This window comes from Leopardus geoffroyi, chromosome E1 (assembly GCF_018350155.1).
Source record: "Leopardus geoffroyi isolate Oge1 chromosome E1, O.geoffroyi_Oge1_pat1.0, whole genome shotgun sequence".
In the NCBI taxonomy this organism is placed as follows: Eukaryota; Metazoa; Chordata; class Mammalia; order Carnivora; family Felidae; genus Leopardus; species Leopardus geoffroyi.
Genome location: NC_059330.1, coordinates 47,850,050 through 47,875,432, shown reverse-complemented (window position 1 = coordinate 47,875,432; position 25,383 = coordinate 47,850,050). Strand labels below are relative to the sequence as shown.

At 38.1% G+C, this 25,383-nt stretch overlaps 1 protein-coding gene across 7 annotated transcripts in view; it reads right to left on the bottom strand.

Moving 5' to 3' along the window:
- HELZ (helicase with zinc finger) overlaps positions 1-25,383 on the bottom strand; it is a 163,994-nt gene that overhangs the window by 40,362 nt on the left and 98,249 nt on the right. For all 7 annotated transcript variants that reach the window (XM_045489482.1, XM_045489478.1, XM_045489479.1 and 4 more), the window contains 6 exons: positions 24,153-24,381; positions 17,726-17,930; positions 10,685-10,736; positions 9,749-9,939; positions 7,244-7,451; positions 54-133 (listed from right to left, as the gene is read on the bottom strand). In XM_045489482.1, the coding sequence (XP_045345438.1) occupies positions 54-133; positions 7,244-7,451; positions 9,749-9,939; positions 10,685-10,736; positions 17,726-17,930; positions 24,153-24,381 (965 nt within the window). The remainder of the gene's footprint in view (positions 1-53; positions 134-7,243; positions 7,452-9,748; positions 9,940-10,684; positions 10,737-17,725; positions 17,931-24,152; positions 24,382-25,383) is intronic.

Genomic DNA, 25,383 nt, shown 5'->3' with positions numbered 1-25,383 from the left:
AATCAGACTAAAATCCATTAGGACAATGCATTCACTACATGTAAGCAGCATACCTGTTTGGATTCCATAGGCTTTTTCTCTGGTGTTCGAATCTTACTAATTTCAGGTCCAGGATTATTTGTATCACTTTTACCTAAGAAAATATTTTTAAATTCTTATAAATTGTCTCCAATGGATGTTACATTTCCAATGACTAACCATTATTAGACAGAGCAGAATAATTTGAACATTTTTCATCTATTGTATCAATTAATATTACTGCTGGGATTTTGTTTTTACTAAAGTTTGAGGGTTGTAGTTTCCCTGCAAGAAAGAAAATTTATAATTAAAGCAAACCTCATTATCAGTAAAAAAGATTAATAAAGGAATAACCTTAAAACGTGAAATAATTTCAAAGATAATTGCCCATTCTCCAGGAATTTGTAGCCTCGTTTTTCCTAAACCAGTCACAGAAAAGGTACTGAAATTCTTACTACTTATAAAGGCTCAATGTTTTGGCCATTTACAAACATAATTAAGCAAAAATGCAAATAATATATCAATCCAAATTAATAAAGAAATCTAAACTGAATAAAAATATTCTGAAAGGGGTGTACTTATACTCCTTAAAAGTAATAGATAGCAAACTAAATGTAAGTGAATGAGGAATAGCAAAGGAAACAAAATTAAAGTGTTTTTAAAAATCACAATTATAACAGAAGTAAAAGATGCTATTTCACACATGTGAAAGGATTTTAATCTATAAGAATTAACTGCTGGATATTTTAAATTCCTTGAAAAAAATCCTTGATTTGGGTTCTTGTTTGAAAACACTCTTTTAGGAAAGCCACTGGAACTCTCTCTGTAAAATGAATTCTCATGCCAAAATAGCCTTACTACTAAACTTCAAGAAATGAAAACTACAATGTCTGAAGATGAAAAATACACTAGGTAGAACAGATTAGACACTGCAGTATGAAAACTTAATGAATTGGAGGCATAGCAATACAAATTACACAAAATGAAATGCAAAAAGAACAAAAGAATTTAAAAAAGGAAGTGCATCCATCAACTGTGGGGAAAATTAAATCAGCCTAATATTTGGGTTGTTGGAATTCCTGAAGAGAGGAGAGGCAAGACATAAAAATATCTTAAGAAATAAAGGTCAAAAGTTTCCAAACTTGATGAAAACTATAAAACCACACAGATCCAAGAAGCTCAACAAACTTCAAACACCAGAGGCATGAAGACAACTACACCAAGGAACAGCATAATCAATCTACTAAAACCAGCATAAAAGAAACTCATAAAAGCAGTCAGACGGGAGGAAAAAGGCACATCACATATAGAAAAAACAAAGACAGGATGACATCAGATTTCTCACTAGAAATAATGCAAGCAAGAAAACAGGAGAGTAACATCATTAAAATGCTTAAAGATAAAAATTGTCAACCTTGAATTCTATACCTTGCAAAAATATCTTCTTTCAAATATGAAAGTGAGGGGCGCCTGGGTGGCGCAGTCGGTTAAGCGTCCGACTTCAGCCAGGTCACGATCTCGCGGTCTGTGAGTTCGAGCCCCGTGTCAGGCTCTGGGCTGATGGCTCAGAGCCTGGAGCCTGTTTCCGATTCTGTGTCTCCCTCTCTCTCTGCCCCTCCCCCCGTTCATGCTCTGTCTCTCTCTGTCCCAAAAAAATAAATAAAAAGTTGAAAAAAGAAAAAAAAAAATTAAAAAAAAAATGAAAGTGAAACAAAACTATATTCAGGCATACAGATGCTGAAATAATTCATCACCAGTAGATCTACACTATGAGGAATGTTAGAACTTCTTCAGGCAGAAGGAAAATTGTATCAGATGGAAACATGAATATACAGAAAGAAAGACTACCAGAAATGCTACCTACATGGATAGATCAAAAAATTATTTTTCTTATTATTTAAAACTCTTTTTTATTTATTTATTTTGAAAGAGACAGAGTGCGAGCAGGGGAGGGGCAGAAAAAGAGGGAGAATCACAAGCAGGTTCCATGAAGTCAGTGAAGAGCCCATACAGGGCTCAAACTCACAAAACCATGAGATCATGACCTGAACTGAAATCAAGTGTCAGACGCTTAACTGACAGAGCCATCCAGATGCCCCTAAACCTCTTTAAAAAATTATTTGGTTGTGTAAATAATACCAATGTTTGGCCTTATATGTAAAAGTAATATGTATGGCAATAATATCATAAAGGCCAGAAGAGGATAAATTGAAATACTGTAAGGTTCTTTGTACATGAAATGGTAAAATATAAATTGGAAAGGAGTCTGTGATAAAGATATATACTATAAACTCTAAAGCAAACACTAAAATAATAAAGAGTTATAGCTAATAATCAAAAAAGGAGATAAACTGGAATCATAAAAAATATTCAACGAATCCAAAAGAAGACAGGAAAAAAAGGCAAGGGAAAACAAAAGAAGATTGGACAAATTCAAAATAGATAGCAAGATGATAAAATCAAGCCTAATTTATATAATTAATTATAAATGCTCTAAACACCTCAATGAAAAGGCAGAGATTGTCACACTGGATTAAAAAAAAACATCAAGGGGTGCCTGGGTGGCTCATTTGACTCTTGATTTCCATCCAACTCTTGATTTTGGCTCAGGTCATGATCTCACAGTTTGTGGGATCGAGCCCCACGTCGAGCTCCATGCTGGCAGCACAGAGCCTGCTTAGGATATATTCTCTCTTTCTCTCCCTCCCTCCCTCCCTCCCTCCCTCCCTCCCTCCCTCCCTCCCTCTCTCTCTCTTTCTCTCTGCCTCCCACGCCCCCCACTGGCTCTCTCAAAATAAATAAACTTAAAAAAAAAATCAAGAGCCAACCATATGTCATCTAAAGGAAATGTGCTTTAGGGTCGCCTGGGTGGCTCAGTCGGTTGAGTGTCTGACTTCAGTTCAGGTCGTGATCTCACGGTTCATGGGTTCGAGCCCTGCGTCAAGCTCTGTGCTGACAGCTCAGGGCCTGGAGCCCGCTTTGGATGCTGTGTATACATCTCTCTCTCTACCCCTCCCCCTTCCTCCCTCCCTCCTTCTCTCTTTCTCTCAAGTAAACAAACAAAAATTTAGAAAGAAATGCACTTTAAATATAAAGATACAAATCAAGGAACCTGGGTGGCTCAGTTGGTTAAGCATCCAACTTCATCTTGGGTCATCATCTCACAGTTCAAAAGTTTATGCCCCACATCGGGCTCTGTGCTGACAGCTTGGAGCCTGGAGCCTGCTTTGGATTCTGTGTCTCCCTCTCTATCTACCCCTCTCCCTACCCCCACCTCAAAAATAAACATTAAAAAAAAAATTTTTTTTAATAAATAAATATAAAGACACAAAAAGATTAAAAGTAATAGATCAAAAAGGAAAGAAAAAGGTCAAAACAGATATACCATGCTACCACTAGTCAAAATACAGTTAAAGTGGTTACATTAGATATTAACAAAGTAGACCTCTGAGCAAAGACTATACTACCAGGGATAAAGAATGTCATTCAAAAAAAGACAGCAGAGTTAATTAATCAAAAGCACATAATCCTAAATGTTTATACTCCTAATAAGAGAACTTCAAAATTAACCAAGCAAAATTTAAAGGAAAAATAGACAAATACCAATTGTACTTGGAGATTTCAATATTCTCCTCCCAATACATATTTCAAGAAGACAGAAAATCGGCAAGAATATAGTACACGTGAACAATTCTATCAATCAACTTGCCCTAAGTAACATTTACAGAGTACTCCATTCTTCTCAAGTGCACATGGAACATTCACAAAGATACACCATATCCTGGACTGTAAAACAAATCCCAGGAAGTTCAAAAGGAAAGAGTTTGAGTCATACAAAATACGGTTTCTTGGCACAATGGAAGCAAAGTAGAAATCCACAACATAAAAATTCTTAGAAAATCCTCAATAACTGGAAACTAAAACTCACCTTTTTAAATATTCCGTGGATCCAATTTCAAGTGAAATTAGCAAGTGTACTTAAGGGGTGCCTAGGTGGCCCAGTCGGTTAAGTGTTTGACTCTTGGCTTCAGCTCAGATCATGACCACAGTTTGTGGGTTCGAGGCCTGCACTGGGCTCTGCACTGACAGCATGAAGCCGGCTTAGGATTCTCTCTCCCTCTCTTTGCCCCTCCCTGGCTCTCTTTCTCTCTCTCTCACAGAAACATAAGTAAATAAACTTTAAAAAAAAAAAAAAAGTGTACTCAACTGAATGAAACAAAAATACATCAGAATGTGTGGCATGCACTACTGAGGAGGAAAATCATAAAACTAAGTAAGAGAAACTGAGAAATAGGGTGTCTGGGTGGCTCAGTCGGTTGAGCCTGCAACTCTTGGTTTCAGCTCAGGTCATGATCTCAGAGTTCATGAGTTCAAGCCCCGCACAGGGCTCTGTGCTGACAGCATGGAACCTGCTTGGGATTTCTTTCTTTCTCTCTCAAAAACTAAACAAACATTAAAAACAATTTTTTTGAAGTGTGTCCTTAAAACAAAAAGAAATATCCTGTTCATATAACAGAAGACTCAATATTGTTGTCAATCCTCCCCACATCGGCCTGTAGATTCAACACAATCCCAATCAAAATCTCAGCAGGATTTTTTGTAGAAACGGACAAGCTGATTGTAAAATGCATGTGGAAAATGCAAAGGACCTGGAATAGACAGTTTTGAAAAAGAAAAACAACCTTGTACTCACAGTACCTGACGTCTAGACTTTCATGAAGCTACAGGAATCAAGACAGCACATTTGGCACACACATGAACGTGTGCATCAACAGAACAGAACACAGACTTCATGTATGTGGTCAACTGATTTTCAACAAAGGTACCGAGTTAGCTTAATGCAGGAAGGACAGTGTTTTCAAGAAATAGTGCTAAAACAAATGAACATACATAAGCAAAAAGAAAACAAAAACATTCTTACCTCATAACACATATAAAACTTAACTCAAAAAGGACCTAATGTGAGAGCTAAAAATACGACACTCCTGGGGAAAAAAAACACAGATCCTTGTGATCTTGGATCAGACAAAAATTTCGCCAACACCAAAAACATGGCTCAAAAAAGAAAAAAAAAAAAGGATAAACTGAATTTTATCAAAAGTAGAAACTTCTAGGGGCACCGTAAGCACCTGACTTCAACTCAGGTCAGTTCAAGTGCCAGGTTGGGCTCTGTGCTGACAGCTCAAAGTCTGGAGTCGGCTTCAGATTCTGTGATCCCTCTCTCTCTCTCAAAAACAAACATTACAAAAGAGAGACAGAGAGAGAGAGAGAGAGAGAGAGAGAGAGAGAGAGAGAGAGGGCAAATGACCCAATGAAAAGATATTCAACATTATTAATCATTAGGAACATGCAAACTAACACCACAATCAGATTCTATCAGATACCTCCTAGCAAAGGTAAAAGTAAAAAGACTAACAATACTAAGTGTTGATGACAATGTGCAACAGCTAGAGATCTCATACATTACTAGCTGATGAGAAAAACGCATCAGCCACTTTGGAAAACAGCACGGCCATTTATTATAAAGTTACCTATGTATTTACAACATACTCAGTAATCTTACTCCTGGGTATACACCCAAGATAAATGAAAACATATGTTCACAGCTGCTTTACTCATAAGAGCCAAAAATCAGAAATAACTAAGGTGCCCGTCAACTGATGGATAGATAAAAACACTGCAGTGCAACCACATAATAGAATACTAATCAACAGTAAAAAGGCATAAACTACTGACATAGACCACATAAATGAATCTCAAAAGCATTAAGTGAATGAAGCTGGACACAAGGAAGCCATATACTCTGATTCCATTTATATGACATACTAAGTATAAAGACAAGAGTACAGAGGCAAAACGCAGATCGGTGGTTGCCCAGGGCTGGGAGTTGGAGAAGAAGACAGACTACAAAGGACTATGAGAGAATATTTTGAGTTACGTAAACACCCTGTGTCTTGATTCTGGTGGTGGTTAACAACTCTGTTCATTTGTCAAAACATGTCAGCTGTACATTTTAAAAGTAAATTTTACATTATATAAATTATACCTCAGTAAACCTGACTTTAAAAAACAGACTGAGTGCTGGGGCGCCTCATGGCTCAGTCGGTTGAGCATCGGGCTTTAGCTCAGGTCATGACCCCACAGTTCGTGGGTTTGAGCCCCGCGATGGGCTCCGTGCTGACAGCTCAGACCCTGGAGCCTGCTTCTGATTCTGTGTCTCCCTCTCTCTCTGCCCCTCCCCTGCTCACACTCTGTCTGGGTCTCTCAAAAATAAAAAAAATGTAAAAAAAAAAAAAAAAATTTTTTTTTTTCTTTTGAAAAAAACAGACTGAGTGGGGCGCCTGGGTGGCTCAGTCAGTTAAGGGTCCAACTCTTGATTTTGGTTCAGGTCATGATCTCATGGTTTGTGGGTTTGAGCCCCAAATCGAGCTCTGTGCTAATAGCACGGAGCCTACTTAGAATATTCTCTCTCTCTCTTTCTCTTTCTCTCTCTCCCCCAACCCCTCCCACTTGCGCACACATGCTCGCTTACTCTCTCACTCTTACTCTCTCACTTTCTCTCAAAAACAAATAAATAAGGACACGTGGCTCAGTCAGTTAAGCGTCCAAATTTGGTCACGATTTCATGGTTCATGAGTTGAAGCCCCGCATCCGGCTCTGTGCTGTTAGCAATTCTCCCTCTCCCTCCCTCTCTGTTCCTGTCCTGCTTGTGCACACGCATGCTCTCTCTCTCTCTCTCTCACTCAAAATAAATAAAACCCAAAAATCTTTAAAATATATGATAAAAAATAAAATAAACAAACTTAAAGACTGTGTAATTTTTCCTTCAATTACACAGGAGATTATGATTTACAGAAGATGTAACTACTTTAGGTCAACTATTGCCACAGTAGCATCTACATTTAGTGTACCACAAAAATAATTTTGGTCAATAAATATATTTAACAGGAGAGGATTTTCTGTCTCAATTTTAAATAACTATCATTTAAAAACACTCTAAATATTAAAATTTGGTATTTTTTCAGAAAATTGGTAATATTGATTATATCATGCATTTTCATTTGTGTACATACTTGTATCTTCTGGAGAGAAGATCCATAGTTTTTGCATCAGATTCTTTCTCAAAGGGGTCTATAATCCACGAACAATTTAACAATCATATTGTTAAAAGATACAAGCAGGTGTATCAACATTTTAGGATCTTGATCACAGCAAAGCAGCTCACCATTTCGACTTGGCTCATGTTGATCCTTCTCCTGATGCTGGCTTTGTGGCTGCCCTATGCTGACGGGTGGGTGGTGCCCAAGGCCATACGGTAGGGGAGACCCCCGTCCGTGTGTCTGTAAGAGGTTCATATTGTAGGCCATCGCTGCTTGGTGTGTAAGGATCCGAGGATCAACTGCGAACCTGCCCTGGTACCCTGTCCATGGTACCTACGTTATCACAAGAAATGGAGTAACTGCATTAAATACGTTTTAAAATGGAAACTGCTATAGTGCTACTGATTAGGAAAAAGCAAACGCACACATGTTAATTTTATCAAAATAAGTAACTACAAAGTCAATGCTAGTTATAACAACTGGTAGAATTATTGCTAGAGCTTAACTAGTCAAGAATTGGCTTCCAAAAGAAAAACTGGCTTCCTGAATCTTTAGTGTGTAGGGAAAATTGGTCATTTTTCAGGTTAGGAAGAAACTGGGGACATAAAATTGGTAATTATTCCTTGACGCATCAACTTATTTTATAATCCTAAATCACTTCCCTTTAATATGAATGTATATATGTCATAGATTATCAAGAAAGTTACCCTTTAAAGTTATAACTGCATAGTTACATAGTTTAATAGACTAAATGAGACAACAAGTGAAAAAGTTAAAGAATTTAGTCTAAGGAGTCTCAACATAAAATATACACACTCCAGGGTGCCTGGGTGTCTCAGCTGGTTAAGCATCTGACTTACACTCAGGTCATGACCTCACAGTTGGTAGGTTCGAGCCCCGCATCAGGCTCTGTGCTGACAGTTCAGAGCCTGGAGCCTGCTTTCGATTCTGTGTCTCCCTCTGTCTCTGCCCCTCCCCTGCTCATGCGCGCCCGCTCTCTCTCTCTCTCTCTCTCTCTCTCTTTCTCTTTCAAAAATAAACATTAAAGTCCCTCTCTCTCTGACCCTCCCCCGCTCATGCTCTGTCTCTGTCTCTCTCTCAAGAATAAATAAACATTAAAAAAATTTTTTTTAAAACGGTGGGCGGCGGAGGGGCCTGGGTGGCTCAGTCAGTTAAGCGTCCGACTTCGGCTTGGGTCATGATCTCACGGTTCATGATTATGAGCCCCACATCAGGCTCTGTGCTGACAGCTCAGAGCCTGGAGCCTGCTTCAGATTGTGTGTGTGTGAGTGTGTGTCTGACCCTCCTCCACTAACTCTCTGTCTCTGTCTCAAGAATAAACATTAAAAAAATCAAAAAAAAAAAAAAAAAAGAAAAAAAAAAGAAATACACATACTCCAAATTTACATGAATAACCAAATCACTTAATGTTCATTGATTGTAGGCAAAATTCAGATAGGTCATTAGTTTAAATTAACTCTTTTGATTAATTCAACTCTTCCCTTAAACCACAGAAACAAAATATTTCTTTAGGTATATCTAAATACATAATCTCTGCATACTGACATAAAAGGATAAATACTATGACATCTGAGCTACTGCCCCTATTATCTTATTATAGTGTAACTGTTAAATGCAGACTCTTAAAAATCTTATATAATAAAAGCCTCTCTGACCTAGTAAAATGAAATATAAATCCTAAGGGACTTACTATTTAAAGAAAATGATGTATGATGTTGCCAGGCTGTCTGGGAAGAAATAAGTCAGCTAAAATTGAAAGTCTTTTGGGGAGTGGGCATGAATCACGTATTTCTTACCAACAGCTACTGGCTGTTGTAATTGTAAACTATCATGAGCAATATGGCTGAGCAAGGTATACAGCTGGGCATTTTTCCATTTTGGGGTGTGGAGGTGCCAAAACCCCTGGCAATAATCACCTCTGCCTGAAATTATAATATCTGCCTTAAATGCAAGAAATATTTTCTAGGATAAAATTTCCGAATTTGGAAATATTAGTAAAAAAAAAAAAATTTTTTTTTTACCAAAATAGTAAAAAATCTCAAAGGAACAAAAGTGGGTTTTACACAAGATGGAAACCCTCTAAATATCTATAGTCTCAGAAAACATTTAATAATGTTTTTAAGTGCCAGTAAGATTATGAAAGGATTGAAATTTCTCAGATAAATTCAGATCCAGAGAGCTAGACTAATCCAAGCTTCTTTGCCTCCTCCAAAAAACTGTATTTCCTAGGAAGGGTTAGTGAATTGTGTAAGAATAAAAAAGTAACAGATAAAATAAAAGTATCAATTTACAAAACAAGAGACCAATTTACTAGCTCTGTTTAATGTTCAGGCCAGTTTTCCCCAACAAAAATATTTTTAAGGGAATACAAAGTCTTCTCAATCAAAACATCCAATATACAAATTTCTTCGTAACAACTGACAATAAACAACAATTCATATTTCTCCGGTCATTTCACATTTTGAAGGTTCAAGAAAGAGCTGCTTTAAAAGAAGCGTACAGGCATTGAAAAGTAAAAAAAACAATAACGACGCTATTTGGGATAGTTACTAATTTAGTGAAGCCTATTTTATTTTATTCAATAAACAGTATTTCAAATGTCCACTTACAGGTAAAGGCACCGACATAACTACATTCCCTCCGTAGACAGCAGGTACATAAAGAATGCTCGTCCCAGTGTGAGGATCTATTCTTTGAACGGGGCTTGGAGATTTCCCCAGATTTGGGTGAGGTCCAAGGGGGGGTGGAGGAGTATATGCTCTAATAGGATTGCCAATGAGTACAGAAGGATTGGGCTGAACTGAAAAATAAACAGAGAAAGGACTCAACTTAGCAACTGTACACATTCCCCAAGACAAAAATGATTTAAATCACCAACAGCAAAACACATTTCCCAGGTTTGCCTCAGATAAGAATTATCAATGTGGAAGAGTAAAGCATATTAAAAAACCACAACCATCTTACAACGTTCCCTAAAATTATGTTGAGTTATACAAAGTATTCTCTCTGTAAACTAGTATAATTTTAAATGTCTTCCAAGGAGGTAAAGGTGTGTCTTTCGAGAGAGAAAATCATACACACTCAATAAACATTCTTCTGAGACTAGGAAAAAAATATACACAATATTTTTTCACAATAAAGTTTGGCTTGCAATTGTAATATAGTCACAGACAAAATGAAGGTTAAACAATTAATATTTTAAAAGCATAATTCTGCAACATTTTAAATCATTGAAGTAAACTTTATCTTGACATTTCAATGATCCAATATTTGTAGGACATAAATATGTTCCCAAAACTTCTGTGGCATATGCTTAAATGGTTTTCTTCAAAACTTATAAATACATAAACCTTGGTACCTACAAAACCATCTGTTTTCAGAAATGTCGTAACAGAGCATTCACAAGACCAGACGTGCTGAATAAAAGAGGTTAAGTGAGTTCCAAAGTGTGTGTGTATGCCTCTCCCCATCTTCTAGTGATGAAATTTACAGTAAACCTCTTATACCATAAAAGCAAGTTACCACAGGGCTGATTTTCCACTTACCAATTCCATCATTCTGGAAATGATCATTCTGGGTATGATGGAGGCTTTTCCCCTTTATAGAGAAAAACAAACGTATAATACTATAAATACATTTAATATTAGGAAAACATTACTTCCCTAATCCTATGCAAATTAAATATATTCAGCAACAATTACAATTTAAAGACTGCAAGTGTGTAATTAATAACCATTAGACTGCTTTGAGCCAACTTTCTTTTTAAATATTAAGTCATGGTGCTAGGCCTCCATTTTTCTCAGCCTCAAATTAAGAGTATGTAAAATTCTTTGTTTAAGTGATTTTTTAGGGGAGCCTGGGTGGCTCAGTCGGTTAAGCATCTGACTCTGGATTTTGGCTCAGGTCATGGTCTCATAGTTCATGGGATCGAGCCCCACACTGGGCTCTACACTAACAGTGTGGAGCCTGCTTGGGATTCTCTCTCTGTCTCTCTCTCTCTGTCTCTCTCTCTCTCTGTCTCTCTCTCCCTCTCCCTCTCCCTCCCCTCTTCCCCCCTCTGCTCCTCCCCTGCTCGTGCTGTCACACTCTCACGTATACACTCTCTCGTTCAAAATAAACATTTTAAAATATAAATAAATGATCAAAAAAATACATAATCAATGTGACTGGACCCTAAACTCTATTCCTTTGCAGCTTCTCTACACATTTTCTATTAATTAAATGACAAAATGAAAAGTTGTTTTTCAAGGGAAAAACATCAGTCTTGACGGAATTGCAATTCCTGAGGACGAGGACTTTAAAACAATAATATGGATGTAAATATGGTTTGAGATTTATGTTATTTTGGGCATCTTAACATGTAAAATTTACTGGAGGAACAAGAAAAGACACTGACTGTCATAATCTGCTTCAGAAAACGTACAAATTGGGAAGCCTGGGTGACTCCGTTGGTTAAGCATCCAACTCTTGGCTTTGGCTCAGGTCACGATCTTGCAGTTTGTGCAATAGAGCCCTGAGTCTGCTCGGTGCCGACGGTGCGGAGCCTGCTTGGGATTCTCTCTGTATCTCTCTCAGCTCCTTCCCTACTAGTGCCCTTTCTCTCAAAATAAATAGATAAACATTTGTTTAAAAAAGCCTGTCTCTAAAAAAAGAAAAACGTACGCACTTTCTAGAAAGCAATTTGGCAATACTATCAAAAGCATCAAAAATGTACATACACTTTAACCCAATAATTACACTTCCAGGAATTAATCGAAATGAACTACTGATGGACTTGGGCACAGATGTTCATCACAGCATTGTTTATACATGTGTTAAATGTTAACAACCTCAATGTTCATCAAATGAAGATTTATTAAATAAACAATGCCAGATTCATATACCATTAAATGGGATGACTTTAGCACAGAGACAATATTTTAAAAGACAATGGTTCTGAATTTCTGGACTTCGAAAAATGTCTCTCTCTTTCTATTGGCTAAATGTTAACACAAAGCCATGATACAATACAAGTAGCACATTTCACAACTTACCCTTAGACACACACAAATCTGTTGTTTGTACATAATATCTGAAAACTAAAGGGGGGGAGGGGATGATATCTACAGCAGAAAGAAAGATTCTTGACCAAACCGAAAGTACAGTGATGCTTCATTTACGTCCCTGTCAGCAAGGTCACACACTCAGGTCGGCGCTAAACATCAATGGCATGTGGTCAGTTAGGTTAGCCGTGAGCAGGCAAGGGCAACGAAGCTCCAACTCTTAAAAAGTCAGAAAAAATAGCCAAAAATGAATCGCAGTTGGTCCATTAACCAGAAGAGAATGTTCCCAGTGATTGGCACTAGCTATAAAAAACAAACTTCTGAGGAACAGAGAAGTGGTAAGGAAAGCCGGGCACAAGAAGAAAGAGTGAAACGGTGACAATGGTAGAGGGCAGAGACGCCAGAAGTGGGTGGGAAGATGAGAAGCAGAAGTAATCAGAAGTGACCAGAGCAGCCGGGACACATACACTGACGGAAGAAAGGAGAGCCAGTGACACGGACAGAAGATAAGAGCGTTCCAAGAGGGCAGCAAACTCTTTAGATTTCTTAGCCTCTAACGAGCCGTCAACCAGAGGCAATCGTGCAGAATGAGGAGAAAACAGTGATGTGGTCAGACTATGGTACGAAGAACAGCCCCTGAAAGATGTCCACACCCTGATCCCTGGAATCTGTGACTATGTCATGTTATGTGGCAAAAGGGTCTCTGCAAAATATAATCAAAGTTGTGTTTAAAATAACGAGATTATCCTGGATTATCTGGGTGACCCACTCTAATCACATGAGCCCTAAAAGCAGAAAAGTTTCCCCAGCTGGAGTCAAACAGATGTGGCAAAAGAGGAAGTCAGACACTCCATGGGAGAGAAGGATTCACTGTACTGTTGGTGGTTCTGAGACATAAAGGTCAAATGCAAGAATGGAAGAGAAGCCTCCAGAAGCTAAGAACGCTACCCGCTGACAGCAGTCAAGGAAACAAGGACGTCGATCCTGCAACCACAGGGAACTGGATTCTGCATGAACTCAAAAGCAGATTCCTCCCAAGCTTCCAGAGAGGAGACCAGTCAGCCAACACCCTGATTCAGGCCTTGTGAAACCCAAAGCTGACAAACCAACCAAGGCAACCTGGACTCTGACCCAAAGAAACATGAGATAATAAATTTGTGTTGTTTAAGTCACTATGTTTGTCCCAATTTACTGCAGGAACAATAGGAAACCAATCCAAAGAGTAATCACAGTCTAGGGTAATCCAACACTGTAAAGCTGGAAGCATGCCAGGCAATGACATCAACCCTCTGGGCTGTGGGACATGCTAAACCGAAAAGCAACTTGGGACCTATCATGTGAAAATATGGCACTTCTATAAGCGTAATTCAGCACACTGTACAGTTCAATATAGGAAACACTTTTCCAGGATGCTTGCACTTAGCATGCAGCTGTGGAGCAGTAAGGGTACTTGGTCCATACAAAATCATACAGCGTTTGGTAGCTTATAAACAAAATAATAATGTAGCCGTAAGCTAGCGCTATGCATAAAAGTCATTCCATAGTGACAAATCCCAAAGTTTGCTAATAAATCTCAGAAAGGATGTACACCTTTGGTAGAATACCAAAGGTATTTTTATAAGCAAATATAGTTCATAACACCTTTCTTTTTTAATTTGAGAGACAGAGTGAAAGGGTGAAGGCGGGGGGGAGAGAGAGCTAGTGAGTGAAAGCACGCGCAAGCGGGGGAAGGGGCAGAGGGAGACAGAGAGAATCTTAAGTGGGTTTCATTCATGCTCAGTGTGGAGTCTCATGTGGGGCGCAATCCTACGACCCTGGGATCATGACCTGAGCCAAAACCAAGAGTGAGACATTGAACCAACTGAGCCAAACAGGTGCCCCGTATCACATATTTTGTAAGGACTATTTTTTTACTCCACTATTTGTTTCTTCAAATATTTATTTTTTCACTCATTCTTTGTTTTCCATTTACTCATTCAACAAATGTTAACGAGGCCCAACACCTGTCCACCCCTAGCTGGGCACTGAGGCTACCAAAGGACAAAGACGGACACGCTTTCTGATGTCTGGACAGTGAGACACAACACAAGCAGCAGGAGACAGGTGATGAAGACAACTCACAAACTAAATGCTACAAGATAATACTACGGTCTTTCCAGAGAATCCATTTCTGAATATTATCTATCCTCTGACCAGTCTCTATAGTGCGTAATGTGTGTAAATGACTTTGTTCCATGTTAGCAAAGCTTCCAAATGTTGCTCCCAGCAAATGCCCTAGGAGGAAGCAGAATGAAGACAGGCAAACGGGTTTTCTACATGCTAATCCTGCAGGTGCCAACAAAACAGGCCCTTTGCTATAAATGATGCTTGCAGAAAATGAGGCAATGGCGGGCCAACCAGGACCATCAGCTCCTGGACCCCCTAACGTTCTGTACCTTCTCTAACACCATCACAGAAGTGACCTGTTCAGAAAATAAAAGTTATATGACTGCTAAACGGCACAGGGTGTTTTGTTGCCAAACACAGCCCTGAGCAAGCAGGATATAAAGTACTTTTAACTGTCGTCCAGTCTTCTGATGCTTTTATCCACAAGAAATCTCATTGGGGTTTAAATTGTAGTCTAACATTAACAATACTAATTTTTAATATTTCTTATGCACAGAATTGTGTTACAAGTTAAACAGTAAGGAAAACTCTAGGAGAAATTGTACGGTTCAGTATCACATTTTCAGAAATAGTATTGTTTTCTGGCAATAAACCCCACTTCATCCAAAGGCTCTAGCACATGATATAAAATATCTGGGGTTTGTTTCAAAATTTTTCAGTGTGTATATCTGGCGGGGGGCAGGGGTGGTCTGTAGATGAGACATGATTAAGATTAAGTTGCTAACTGGGGCACCTGCGTGGCTCAGTCGGTTGAGCATCCGACTCTTGGCTTCAGCTAAGGTCATGATCTCTCGGTTCATGGGATGGAGCCCTGCGTTGAGCCCTGCCCCGGTTCTCTCTCCCTCTCTCTCTGTATCTCCCCCGCTCAAGATCTCCCCCTCTCTCAAAATAAGTAAATAAACATTTAAAAGAAAGAAAGAAAGAAAGAAAGAAAGAAAAAAAGAAAGAAAGAAAGAAAGAGAAACACCAGGAAGATGGCTGCTTTGGCCTTTAATTACACAATCCTCTCAATTATAAGAAAAAAGCCATGCTACACTCTACTGGATGCATCATAACCATTATTGATTTCTCAGATACTTACTGAGCACCCACTATATGCAAAGAGTGGGGTAGGCACTAGGGGCCATAAAAAGTATATAGAACAGGATTTTTGTCTTCAGGGAGTTTATGGTTTTAGAAGAGCAAGTGGAATAAACATATATTTTCTTCACCTTTCAAACGAAAACAAAAAGCAAACTGCAGGGTCTTGCTTAGGGTCCATACACATGCGGTTCCATGGCTTCAATTTAGCTGCACCTGCGTACATAAGTTGATTCCTACATTCCCAAGTCAGTAAGAAGAGTTTACTCTACTGTAGTTAGGAATGTGCAAAGGGTATAATGATTTTGCAATGTTTTAATTAAAAAGAAAAAGAAAAAAAAAAAAAACGGAAAATGTAAAAGTTTCGACCTGGGTTCCCTAGTCCCCACACACCCTATACTCCTTGCTGGTCCCTATAGAACCTGTTCTCTCATACCTCTGGTCTTTTCTATCAGCTCTTTCTTAAGCTTTATTAATCATCCAAAAAATACTTAGAAGCCACCTATGAGGAGCCAGATGTTGTTGCAGGCGCAGAGGCTAGAGCAGTAAATAATCCAGGCAAAAATCTCTGCCGTAATGGGCCTTATGTTCTAGTTCTTGAAATGTCTCCCCAGTGGAGCACTACCCCCATCCACTCGGTGGATTCCTAAAAACAAGATCTCTGTGGTGGAAAATGCCTTGAATCCACCTCTCTCCTCTGACCACTACCCTCCAACATCTTCTCCAAGAGGACTCGGGGGCTTATGTGCTTATCTATGCTTCTCCAGTACTGAACATACCAGCTGGCACACAGAAGAAACTTAACTATTTGATAAGTAAGTTGATTATTAATTTATTATAGTTTAAGCTTTAGAAACCTAGAAGATTCATTTATGCGAAATGCTTAATCCCCTGGAAATCCCAAATCGCTAAAGCATTATTGCACCATAGGTCCATTTTCATTAAACTAATAATAATCAAAGTATAGTAACACAGAAGTTCTCTTCTCAGCTTAATACCTATTTAACCAAGAGAGTTTCAAGATATTAAAACATTAACTATTGTTTACTTAATTACTGTTTACATTAGGATTTACTTTTTAATTTTTTTTAAGTTTATTTATTTGAGAGAGAGCACACATGTGAGTGGGAGCAGGAGGAGGGGCAGAGAGAGGAGAGAGAGAATCCCAAGCAGTTTCTGTGCTAAAACTCACAAGCCATGAAATCATGACCTGAGCCGAAATCAAGAGTCAGACGCTTAAATGACTGAGCCACCCAGGCGCCCCAAGGTTTTACGCTTTTTTTTTTTTTAATTTTTTTTTCAACGTTTATTTATTTTTGGGACAGAGAGAGACAGAGCATGAACGGGGGAGGGGCAGAGAGAGAGGGAGACACAGAATCGGAAACAGGCTCCAGGCTCTGAGCCATCAGCCCAGAGCCTGACGCGGGGCTCGAACCCACGGACCGCGAGATCGTGACCTGGCTGAAGTCGGACGCTTAACCGACTGCGCCACCCAGGCGCCCCGGTTTTACGCTTTTAAAATGAAGCCCCAAACTGACATATTCTTTTAATTCCTGTCAATAAATTTAATACCATGCTGATGACTGTAAATATAGCAAAACAACAGAACAAATACTAAACGTGCCATTCTCATAACTTTCTTTTCTATGGTAAGTGCAAGCATTTTTTTTCAGGCACTGTAGCAAATAAACCAGCTGTCTCTGCCCAAAATAGCTACGGTTCAAAAGTAGAAATGGCCCTGGCTGACCCACCTCCATTCCCTCTGATGGGCTACTTCTTACACAACAATACGGGTCAGCAGATCAGTTAAAGTAATCTTCAAGAGGCCAACCAAATCTTCTCACTGTGTCAAATACCACTTGAACTGGTCACCAACAAAGGATTAGAACTATTTGCTTTCTACAAACAATGTTATATAATATTATTCCTCATATATAATATGCCCTAAGGGCATGCTTTTAATGAGCGAGATAGTCCTTTAAAGTGCTTTGTTTTATTCACATCTTACTAAAATCAGCCTATCAGCAGGGAGGACCGGGAGGCTGTATTATGCACAGGACTCCAGAAGCAATGAAGTTCTTAAAAACTTTTTGAGAAGCACTATGACATTAAGCACGGCTAACTGCCACATACATGTTCACTTACGTGTCCAAACTAGACAAGTTCCTTGCAGAAACTACTTGCTACCAAATATAACCTTCGTTTCCAATACTTGAAGTAACTTGCAGCCCAACAAACCTTTACCCTTCTGTGCTGTTCTCTCCCTTTAACCTCTTCAAGTCCATTATCAGGCTTTACCTTGGGGGGTGACTGCTGCAGTTTGTTGGTATTTCCTGAATGCTGCAGTCTTAGAGCCCGGGGGATAAATTCAGGTGCCAGTGGATTCAACACATATGTCTTCTTTAGTTCTAAAGCCTCTAGCTGAGCTTTGATCTGTTCAAAAGTGATTCCGTGTAGGCTATTATTTTCATGACACAGGGCAATAAACCGCTCCCAAAATTTCCTACAGAAAAGATTTACAAGATCATTTTACAATTTCAGTGGATGAGATCACAGAAATGAACATAAGCAACTAAAGAGAGCTTCAAATTCCCTCTTCCCACCCCAAATCCTCAGATCCAACGTTCATCTGGCTACGATTCAGGTAAAATCTTTCCACCAGATCACAAGACTCCAGAAGTTTGATTGCAAAACTACAGTCATGTCTAATATCGTGGAAAATACAAATTATGCTCCCAATTAATTTTGGCCGATCAATGCAAGTAATGTGGTCAATGCTCAATTATCCACACTAATCCAAAATGACAGTCTTGTTATCCACATAATAACTAGGGATTTCAAAACTGATGCCAGCTCATTTTACAGATGATTTGTACTTCTAGACATAGTCATACATTATATACATACACAAATTCAGACACATACATAAATTAGACTAATTTGAATTATGGGGACAAAGTAGCCTGGTGTTGGATGACTAAGAAAAGCCAACTCAGGACATAAATCTGAGCCATAAAGTAGATATTCCTCATGAAGATTCTTAAGAAATAACTAGCTATTCCTATATTTTTCTCTTACTCAACAGATGCTTGTCACAAGCACAACTTAGAACATTGACTACGAGAGTTAAATTAAGTATGAAAAATACAGGAAGTTGGAATGCTAATTTTAATATTGATTATTCATTTCCGAATCACATTAATAAATACTAAAGGAGAAAAATACACTCAAAACTTGTTGCAACTGTATAACTATTTTCCTACAGGTTGGCAATCTGATCTCTGAATATTAAAAATAATAAATACATATTACAAAAGACAACATAATTTTTAAATTTTAAATGACTATAAATATGCATACCTATCTTTAATATGAGGTTCAAATAATGTGTTATTATGCTATGAAAGATATATGATATGGTTTCTTCCCAAGTTGGTATCCTTGTGGACAGAAGTAATCAAGATGGCTTCAAGAAGCACAGATGAAAAGGTTTATATTATAAAAGTCAGTATGTGAATGGGAATTGGGTTATTAATATATTTACAAAACTTTGCAGCGTTTAATTCTGGACTATGTTTCTCTTATGTATGTCCTTTCTACTTTTTTAAAGGTAAGTTTAAGAAATGGGTCCAGAAAAATTTCAGGCCTACATGCCAACAACAGAAAAAGTACAAGTACCACAAAATATGAAGTATGTATTTTTGACAGTAAGACATAAAGGTTAAAAGACAGTCATTCATTTGCAGGAAGTATGTGTTGCTAAGAAATGCAAACCAAAAGCTACCCTTTATTTTTATTCCTAAGAACACTTCTGAAGGAATCAGAAGGCGTTTTTCTCACAGTCTAATAGCTAAGGAAGGATCTTTAATATAGCACTCAGGACCTAAAATCCCAGGAGCTAAAATCCATAAACTTTCCCACCCTTTCGATTTAAAAAGCCACAATATTCAACTCTATGAATACTTTCAACATGATTCTACATGCTACATTCAAAAGAAGTTTCTCTGATCTAATTGATAAAGTATCCGCTTCATAAAATGGCATTTCGTCTTGGGTTGCAATTCAAGACAGAGCAAAACAAGGAGTGAATGGACTGGCTTTTGCTCTCAGTTTTTAATAACAATTTTTTATAACAATCGCCATTTCCAGCATATGTACCCAAGATGCTAGAACTCGCTCTATGTTTTCAGCTCCTTTTTAAACTCCATACCCTGTTCCTTGACCACTGTCAGTCACTGACCTCAACTGCACTGAACAGGAGCTGAATTAACACTGAGTTGAGCAGAACCTTCAAATAACCCCACAGTTCACAAGAAACTAGTAGCTCAGTGAGTCTTTGCCTACAAGATCCCAGAGATCTCAAAGAAACAGTCTGAGAGCTAAAGGATACCATTTCAGAATCCTAAACACTTACAACAAGCTAATCAAGTCAAAGCAGCTCCAAAAGCAGCCCGAAATCTCCATTTTAAATCTCACTCATCCTTTGACTGACATGGCAAAGTGGTCAAGCGCATGGATTCCAGAGCTAGACAGCTGGGGTTTCAGTCACGGCTCTGTCATTCAGTAGCTGTGTAAAGTCAGGCAATCAAATAACTTAATCTCTTTGTAGCTCAGATTCCTCATGTGTAAAACAGGGCACCAATAGAATTTATACTTCCCTCAGTTTCTCACTTTTAAACTTTGAGAGTATTTCTTCCTTCAAAAACTCTTAAAGTTAAAAAGCTTCCTTTCCTGTCTTCAGGAAGGCTCTTTCAAAGACTATTGACACAGCCTTGAACTCCCAATACCTTAGTAAAATACGAAGTATGGATGTATGAACACCTAAGTGAAAGATCACCTGAGAACTTCCAACTACTCTCAGAATGATGATAGAGGCTCTTGTTATTTACAGATTCCACTGATTCTTAGGTGCCTCCCTAAAATTTTCACATATTATTAACAATTTGGGTTAGAAAACCCAAGTATGTCTCTATATTGTAATATAATTACAAGTATTTCAAAGAACATAACCTTACTTTAATCACTGCATGAACAAAGTATGGTTTTGTTTTTATGCTAACTTTGCTTCTAGGATCACTGATAAAAAAAACACTGAAAAACGACTTGATATCCTCAGGTTATACAGTATGTGTACATGCACGTGTACATACACCTCTACAAACATATGAAATATGTTTCCATCTCACTGAGTAAATGGAATTTGTTAACGAAGTAATTTGGTTCAAAGGAAGACCTTCTCTGAACACCATGGTTTGGAGAAATGTACAAATCTTCTCTGGCTCTCCCCACTCAGTGTAGATTTATACAAGCATATTCATCACTTTCTGGGAAAGGCAGGGTAACCCACCAAGGAAGAGCTTGGGTTTTGAAGTCAATGCGACATCTGTTTGAGTGAACCATTTAACAGCTATACGACCTTGGGCAGTAATTTAAACTCTGAATCGGGCAGCCCATTTAAAATGCAAATAAAATTCCCACATTGCAGGGTTGCTGGGATGACTGAACAAGGCTAAGTGTGCAAAGCACTTAACCTAGCACCTGGCAAGAGAAAGCTGTCAATAAACAGCAGCTACTATATTAATACTCATTGGTTTGGCGAGTTGGGGAAAGGGTAGTTCACTACCTTCATTTCAGGTTAATAGAGAAACTCTATTTAAAAATACAACAAAAAGGGCACTGGGGTGGCTCAGTCGGTTGAGCCTCAGATTTCAACTCAGGTCATGATCTCATGGTTCGTGGGTTCAAGCCCCAAATGGGGCTTTGTGCTAACAGTGCGGAGCCTGCTTTGAATTCTCTCTCCCTGTCTCTCCCCTGCTCGTGCTCTCTCTCTCTCAAAAATAAACATTAAAAAAATTTGTTAATAATTAAACAAAAATAAAAATACAACAAAAAAGATTATATAATGGTTGCCTTCTAAACTCATATACTACACGCAATAATCATTCCTTGGAAGCTTAATCAATATTTGGAAATATCATTAGTTTTTCACAAATACTGAATGGGACGGGGTGGGGGAAGGGAGTCCTGATTAACATAAACTACAAAGAATTCACTCCTCTGTGGTCATAGAACCTAAGAATCACCTATGTCATCCAAGTTTACTTGTATTGTGAGATTAAATTAATTTTTTTTCAGGGCGACTGGGTGGCGCAGTCGGTTAAGCATCCGACTTCAGCCAGGTCACGATCTCGCGGTCTGTGAGTTCGAGCCCTGCGTCGGGCTCTGGGCTGATGGCTCAGACCCTGGAGCCTGTTTCCGATTCTGTGTCTCCCTCTCTCTCTGCCCCTCCCCCGTTCATGTTCTGTCTCTCTCTGTCCCAAAAATAAATAAATGTTGGAAAAAAAAAAATAAATAAATAAATAAATAAATTTTTAATGAAATTAGAAAGATTAAAGCTCAAATACCCATACACTTCAACTATTAGCTCTTGGACTAGAACCGTGATTAAACTGTCCAAATAACACAGATAATCAGCAGTCCAAATTAAGTCACATGATTTTTGTCTCCCTAAACAATATACTTAACCTCTCTGAAAATATTCTGCCTAGCTTACAAATAATTTACAGTCCTTAATACACTCCAGTTGAGTAGTAAGAAATAAGCAACCAGAAGGCCTGGCTTCAAGTTAAAAACTATCTAGCCCTAGATTATTCTGACAGCCTGGCCTCAGAAAGAATTATTTACCTATCTGCTCTGAGAAAATAACAATTTATGTCAGAGAAGGGGTGAAAAATGCTGATGTCATGCAATTCACAGCATAATACAACTCTACAGAAATGGATAATGGCTTTAAAAAAATAACACTCACACTGGTAAAGGTTTGGAGGTATTTATAAAGAGAGCCCAAAACAAGTTTGGCTCAAGACTATTTTTATACCTATTTATTCCCCAACACAGTGTTTTCTTAAATACATGTTACCTTATTTTATATGTGTTTTAATCTATTAAATTCCAATCAAACTGTATGTGATTTTTTCACATTTTTCAAATGATAAATATAAACAAAAATGGTAAAGTATCACAGCAATAGTCTAGCCAAATACACTTTCAACAAATTATAAAGTAACTAAAATTCTCAGGAAAGAAGTCAAATTATTATACCCAGTTTATTCACTTGTAACTTGGAATTCATATATTATTCCCTTATCCAGCTTTTTAGTGGTTAAAAATGGATGTCAATCAAATTTTTAAATATGAAATTAAAGATACTTTACAACAGGACTGTTTAGTTATGCATAAGTAAGTCATGCACCATTCAAGTTTTGTGCCTTTTTGTAAAATAAAAGGTTATTCTTTATAACCTAACCATAAATTAAAACTACTCGATTCCTTTGTTAATAGCTTTCCCCTATAAAGTATATTAACTTCTTTGGAAGTCTTAAACTTGAATACATGCACATGATGATTATGATTGATTATGATTATGATTATGATTATGATTATGATTATGATTATGATTAAAGGTCCCAATGGTCTCCCTTCCTATAGAGAATGCTTTTTGTTCTTTCCTGTTTGCTGAAACAGGAAAACAGACAATAAAATGCTGCCATGTCTATATCGCAATAGAAAAGTTGGTTTAAAAAGGCCACTGCCTAACAGCTCTGTCTACTTTAATTCTAACGTATCAAAGAGAAATAATGACCCAGGGCATAATCAGCACTGTCTATATCTCTATTGTCTGAACTCACTGTGACAGATCCCAGAGTACTTACACAACTTTAAATAATCCCTAGTGTATTTCTTTTTCATAAAGTATATATTAATTTCTCTTCAACTGTTTGTTAATAGTAACATAATTTTCAATACTACAATGACAAAAGTCTTCTATTACCAGCTTCAAACAGTTAAAATTCCTATTAGCTGGTATATAACTTTTAGTTTTAGTAGAAATAGTTCCTTATGACTATAAGCTAAGGACTACTAGCAACACTATGTAGAGACAAGTTATAACCACTCCTAACCCCTCTAATTTTAAGATCCTCTGGATTAACCAGACATAAAGAACATTTATACTTAGAAGGCCCGAGAGAAAATAAGTAGAGAAGGAAAATCATCAAAAAAAGTTAACACAATAACGAAGGGAAAAAAATGAAGTAGCAATGATATAAAATTCAGTTTCCATCAAAGATACATACGTACACAAAACCACCTCAGGACCCTTGCACAAGCTGCTCCCTCTTCCTGGGGCATTTTCACCCCAGATATCCCACAGAGCTCACTCCTTCAGTTCAAAGTCAGCTTCTCAGTGAGGGATGCTCTGACCATGCCTTGTACAATCACAACCCAGCCCACCGCACCCTTCTGATTTCTCTTAACATTCTATTTTTCTTCCACTGAACTTACCATGTAAAAAACGACATGGTATTCTTACTTTATTCTCATTCTTCCTGTCCTCCCTAATGAAATGTAAGCCCCATAAAAGCAAAGATTTTTATTCATTTCGTTCACTGAATGCTCAGTGGCTAGAAGAGTGCTTAGATGGTTCCTGAGTGCTTAGTAGGCGCTCAGGAACCATCTGCCGAATGACGACTAAATGAACGAATACGTAATAATGAGTACAATGAATAGACCCAGAACAATATATGTTTGTATTCCCACTGGGTATGAGGTAAGACTGAACTTGATTTTAATTAGCCAAGAGGTCAGATAAATAAATGTACACATAGGAATGCAAATCACTCTACATTTCCCCCCTTTAATGTCTTAATCAGTAACACATAATTACCTGCATCTTCCGATGGAGCACAGGGCGATGGGATCACCCACCACAGCAACCAGAGATTGTGCTCTTGTGATGGCAGTATTGAGAAGCTTGTAGTTAGACAAAAAACCATAATCTAAATCCTCTGTGGAATCTTCCAGCAGTTGCTCTTTCTTTTTAATTGGTGTCTGTTTGTGTTTACAAGTATGCCTTGTACGTACTGTGCTAAGAAACAAAACTCTGAACTGCTTTCCTAGAAAAAATAAATAAATAAGACGCTTAAGATTGTTATTTTGAGCCACTGATATAATAAAAGCATTTTAGTTTCTAAAGGTTATTGCTAAATAACAGGTGTCGGTGAGGATGTGGAAAAACTGGAACTCTCGTGTCCTGCAGGTGAGAATGTAAAATGGGATGTAAAACACTATGGAAACCAGTACGGCAGCTCCTAAAAAAAATTAAACATAAAATTAAAACACAGAATTAAAATTAAACATAGAATTAACATATGATCCAACAACTCCTCTTCTGGGTATATACCCAAAAGAACTGAAAGCAGGATCTCGAAGAGATATTTCCTAACAGCATTAGTCACAGGGGCAAAAGGTAGCAGCAACCCAGGCGTCCGGCAACAGACGAATGCATAAACAAAACGTAGTATATACGGACCATGAAACACTATTCAGCCTTAAAAAGGGCGGGAATTCTGACACATGCTCCAACATGGATGAACCCTGAAGACACGACGCTAATGAGACAGGCCGGTCACAAAAGGCCAAATACCATATGGCCACACTTATAGAAGGTACCTGGTGTAGTCAAATTCATAGACAAAGTGGAATGATGGTTGCCAGGGGCTCAAGGGAGGAGGGAAGTAGAATAGGGAGAAGGAAATGGGACAGAATTTCAGTTTTACAAGATGAGAAGAGTTCTGGAGACGACGGCACGGATGCCATTCACAACAACGTGAATGTACTTAATAGCAATGAACTGTGGCATTTTATGTATTTTTAAACTGGAGAGACACTTTCAGAATGAACACATAAAACATGGTTAAAATGGTACATTTTATTGAAATTTAATAAAATATTATTGCTGGAGCCAGCCTTAGTGATGATCTCATCGAAGGTGCCATTGAATACAAGGACTGTTCTTTGAAGCGGGGTCATCTAGCCTCTCACAGACCAAGGCAGACACAGCTGATGCCATAAGGAAGCCCTGTCGAGTCTAGCTTGCACAGCATTTTTTATTATGC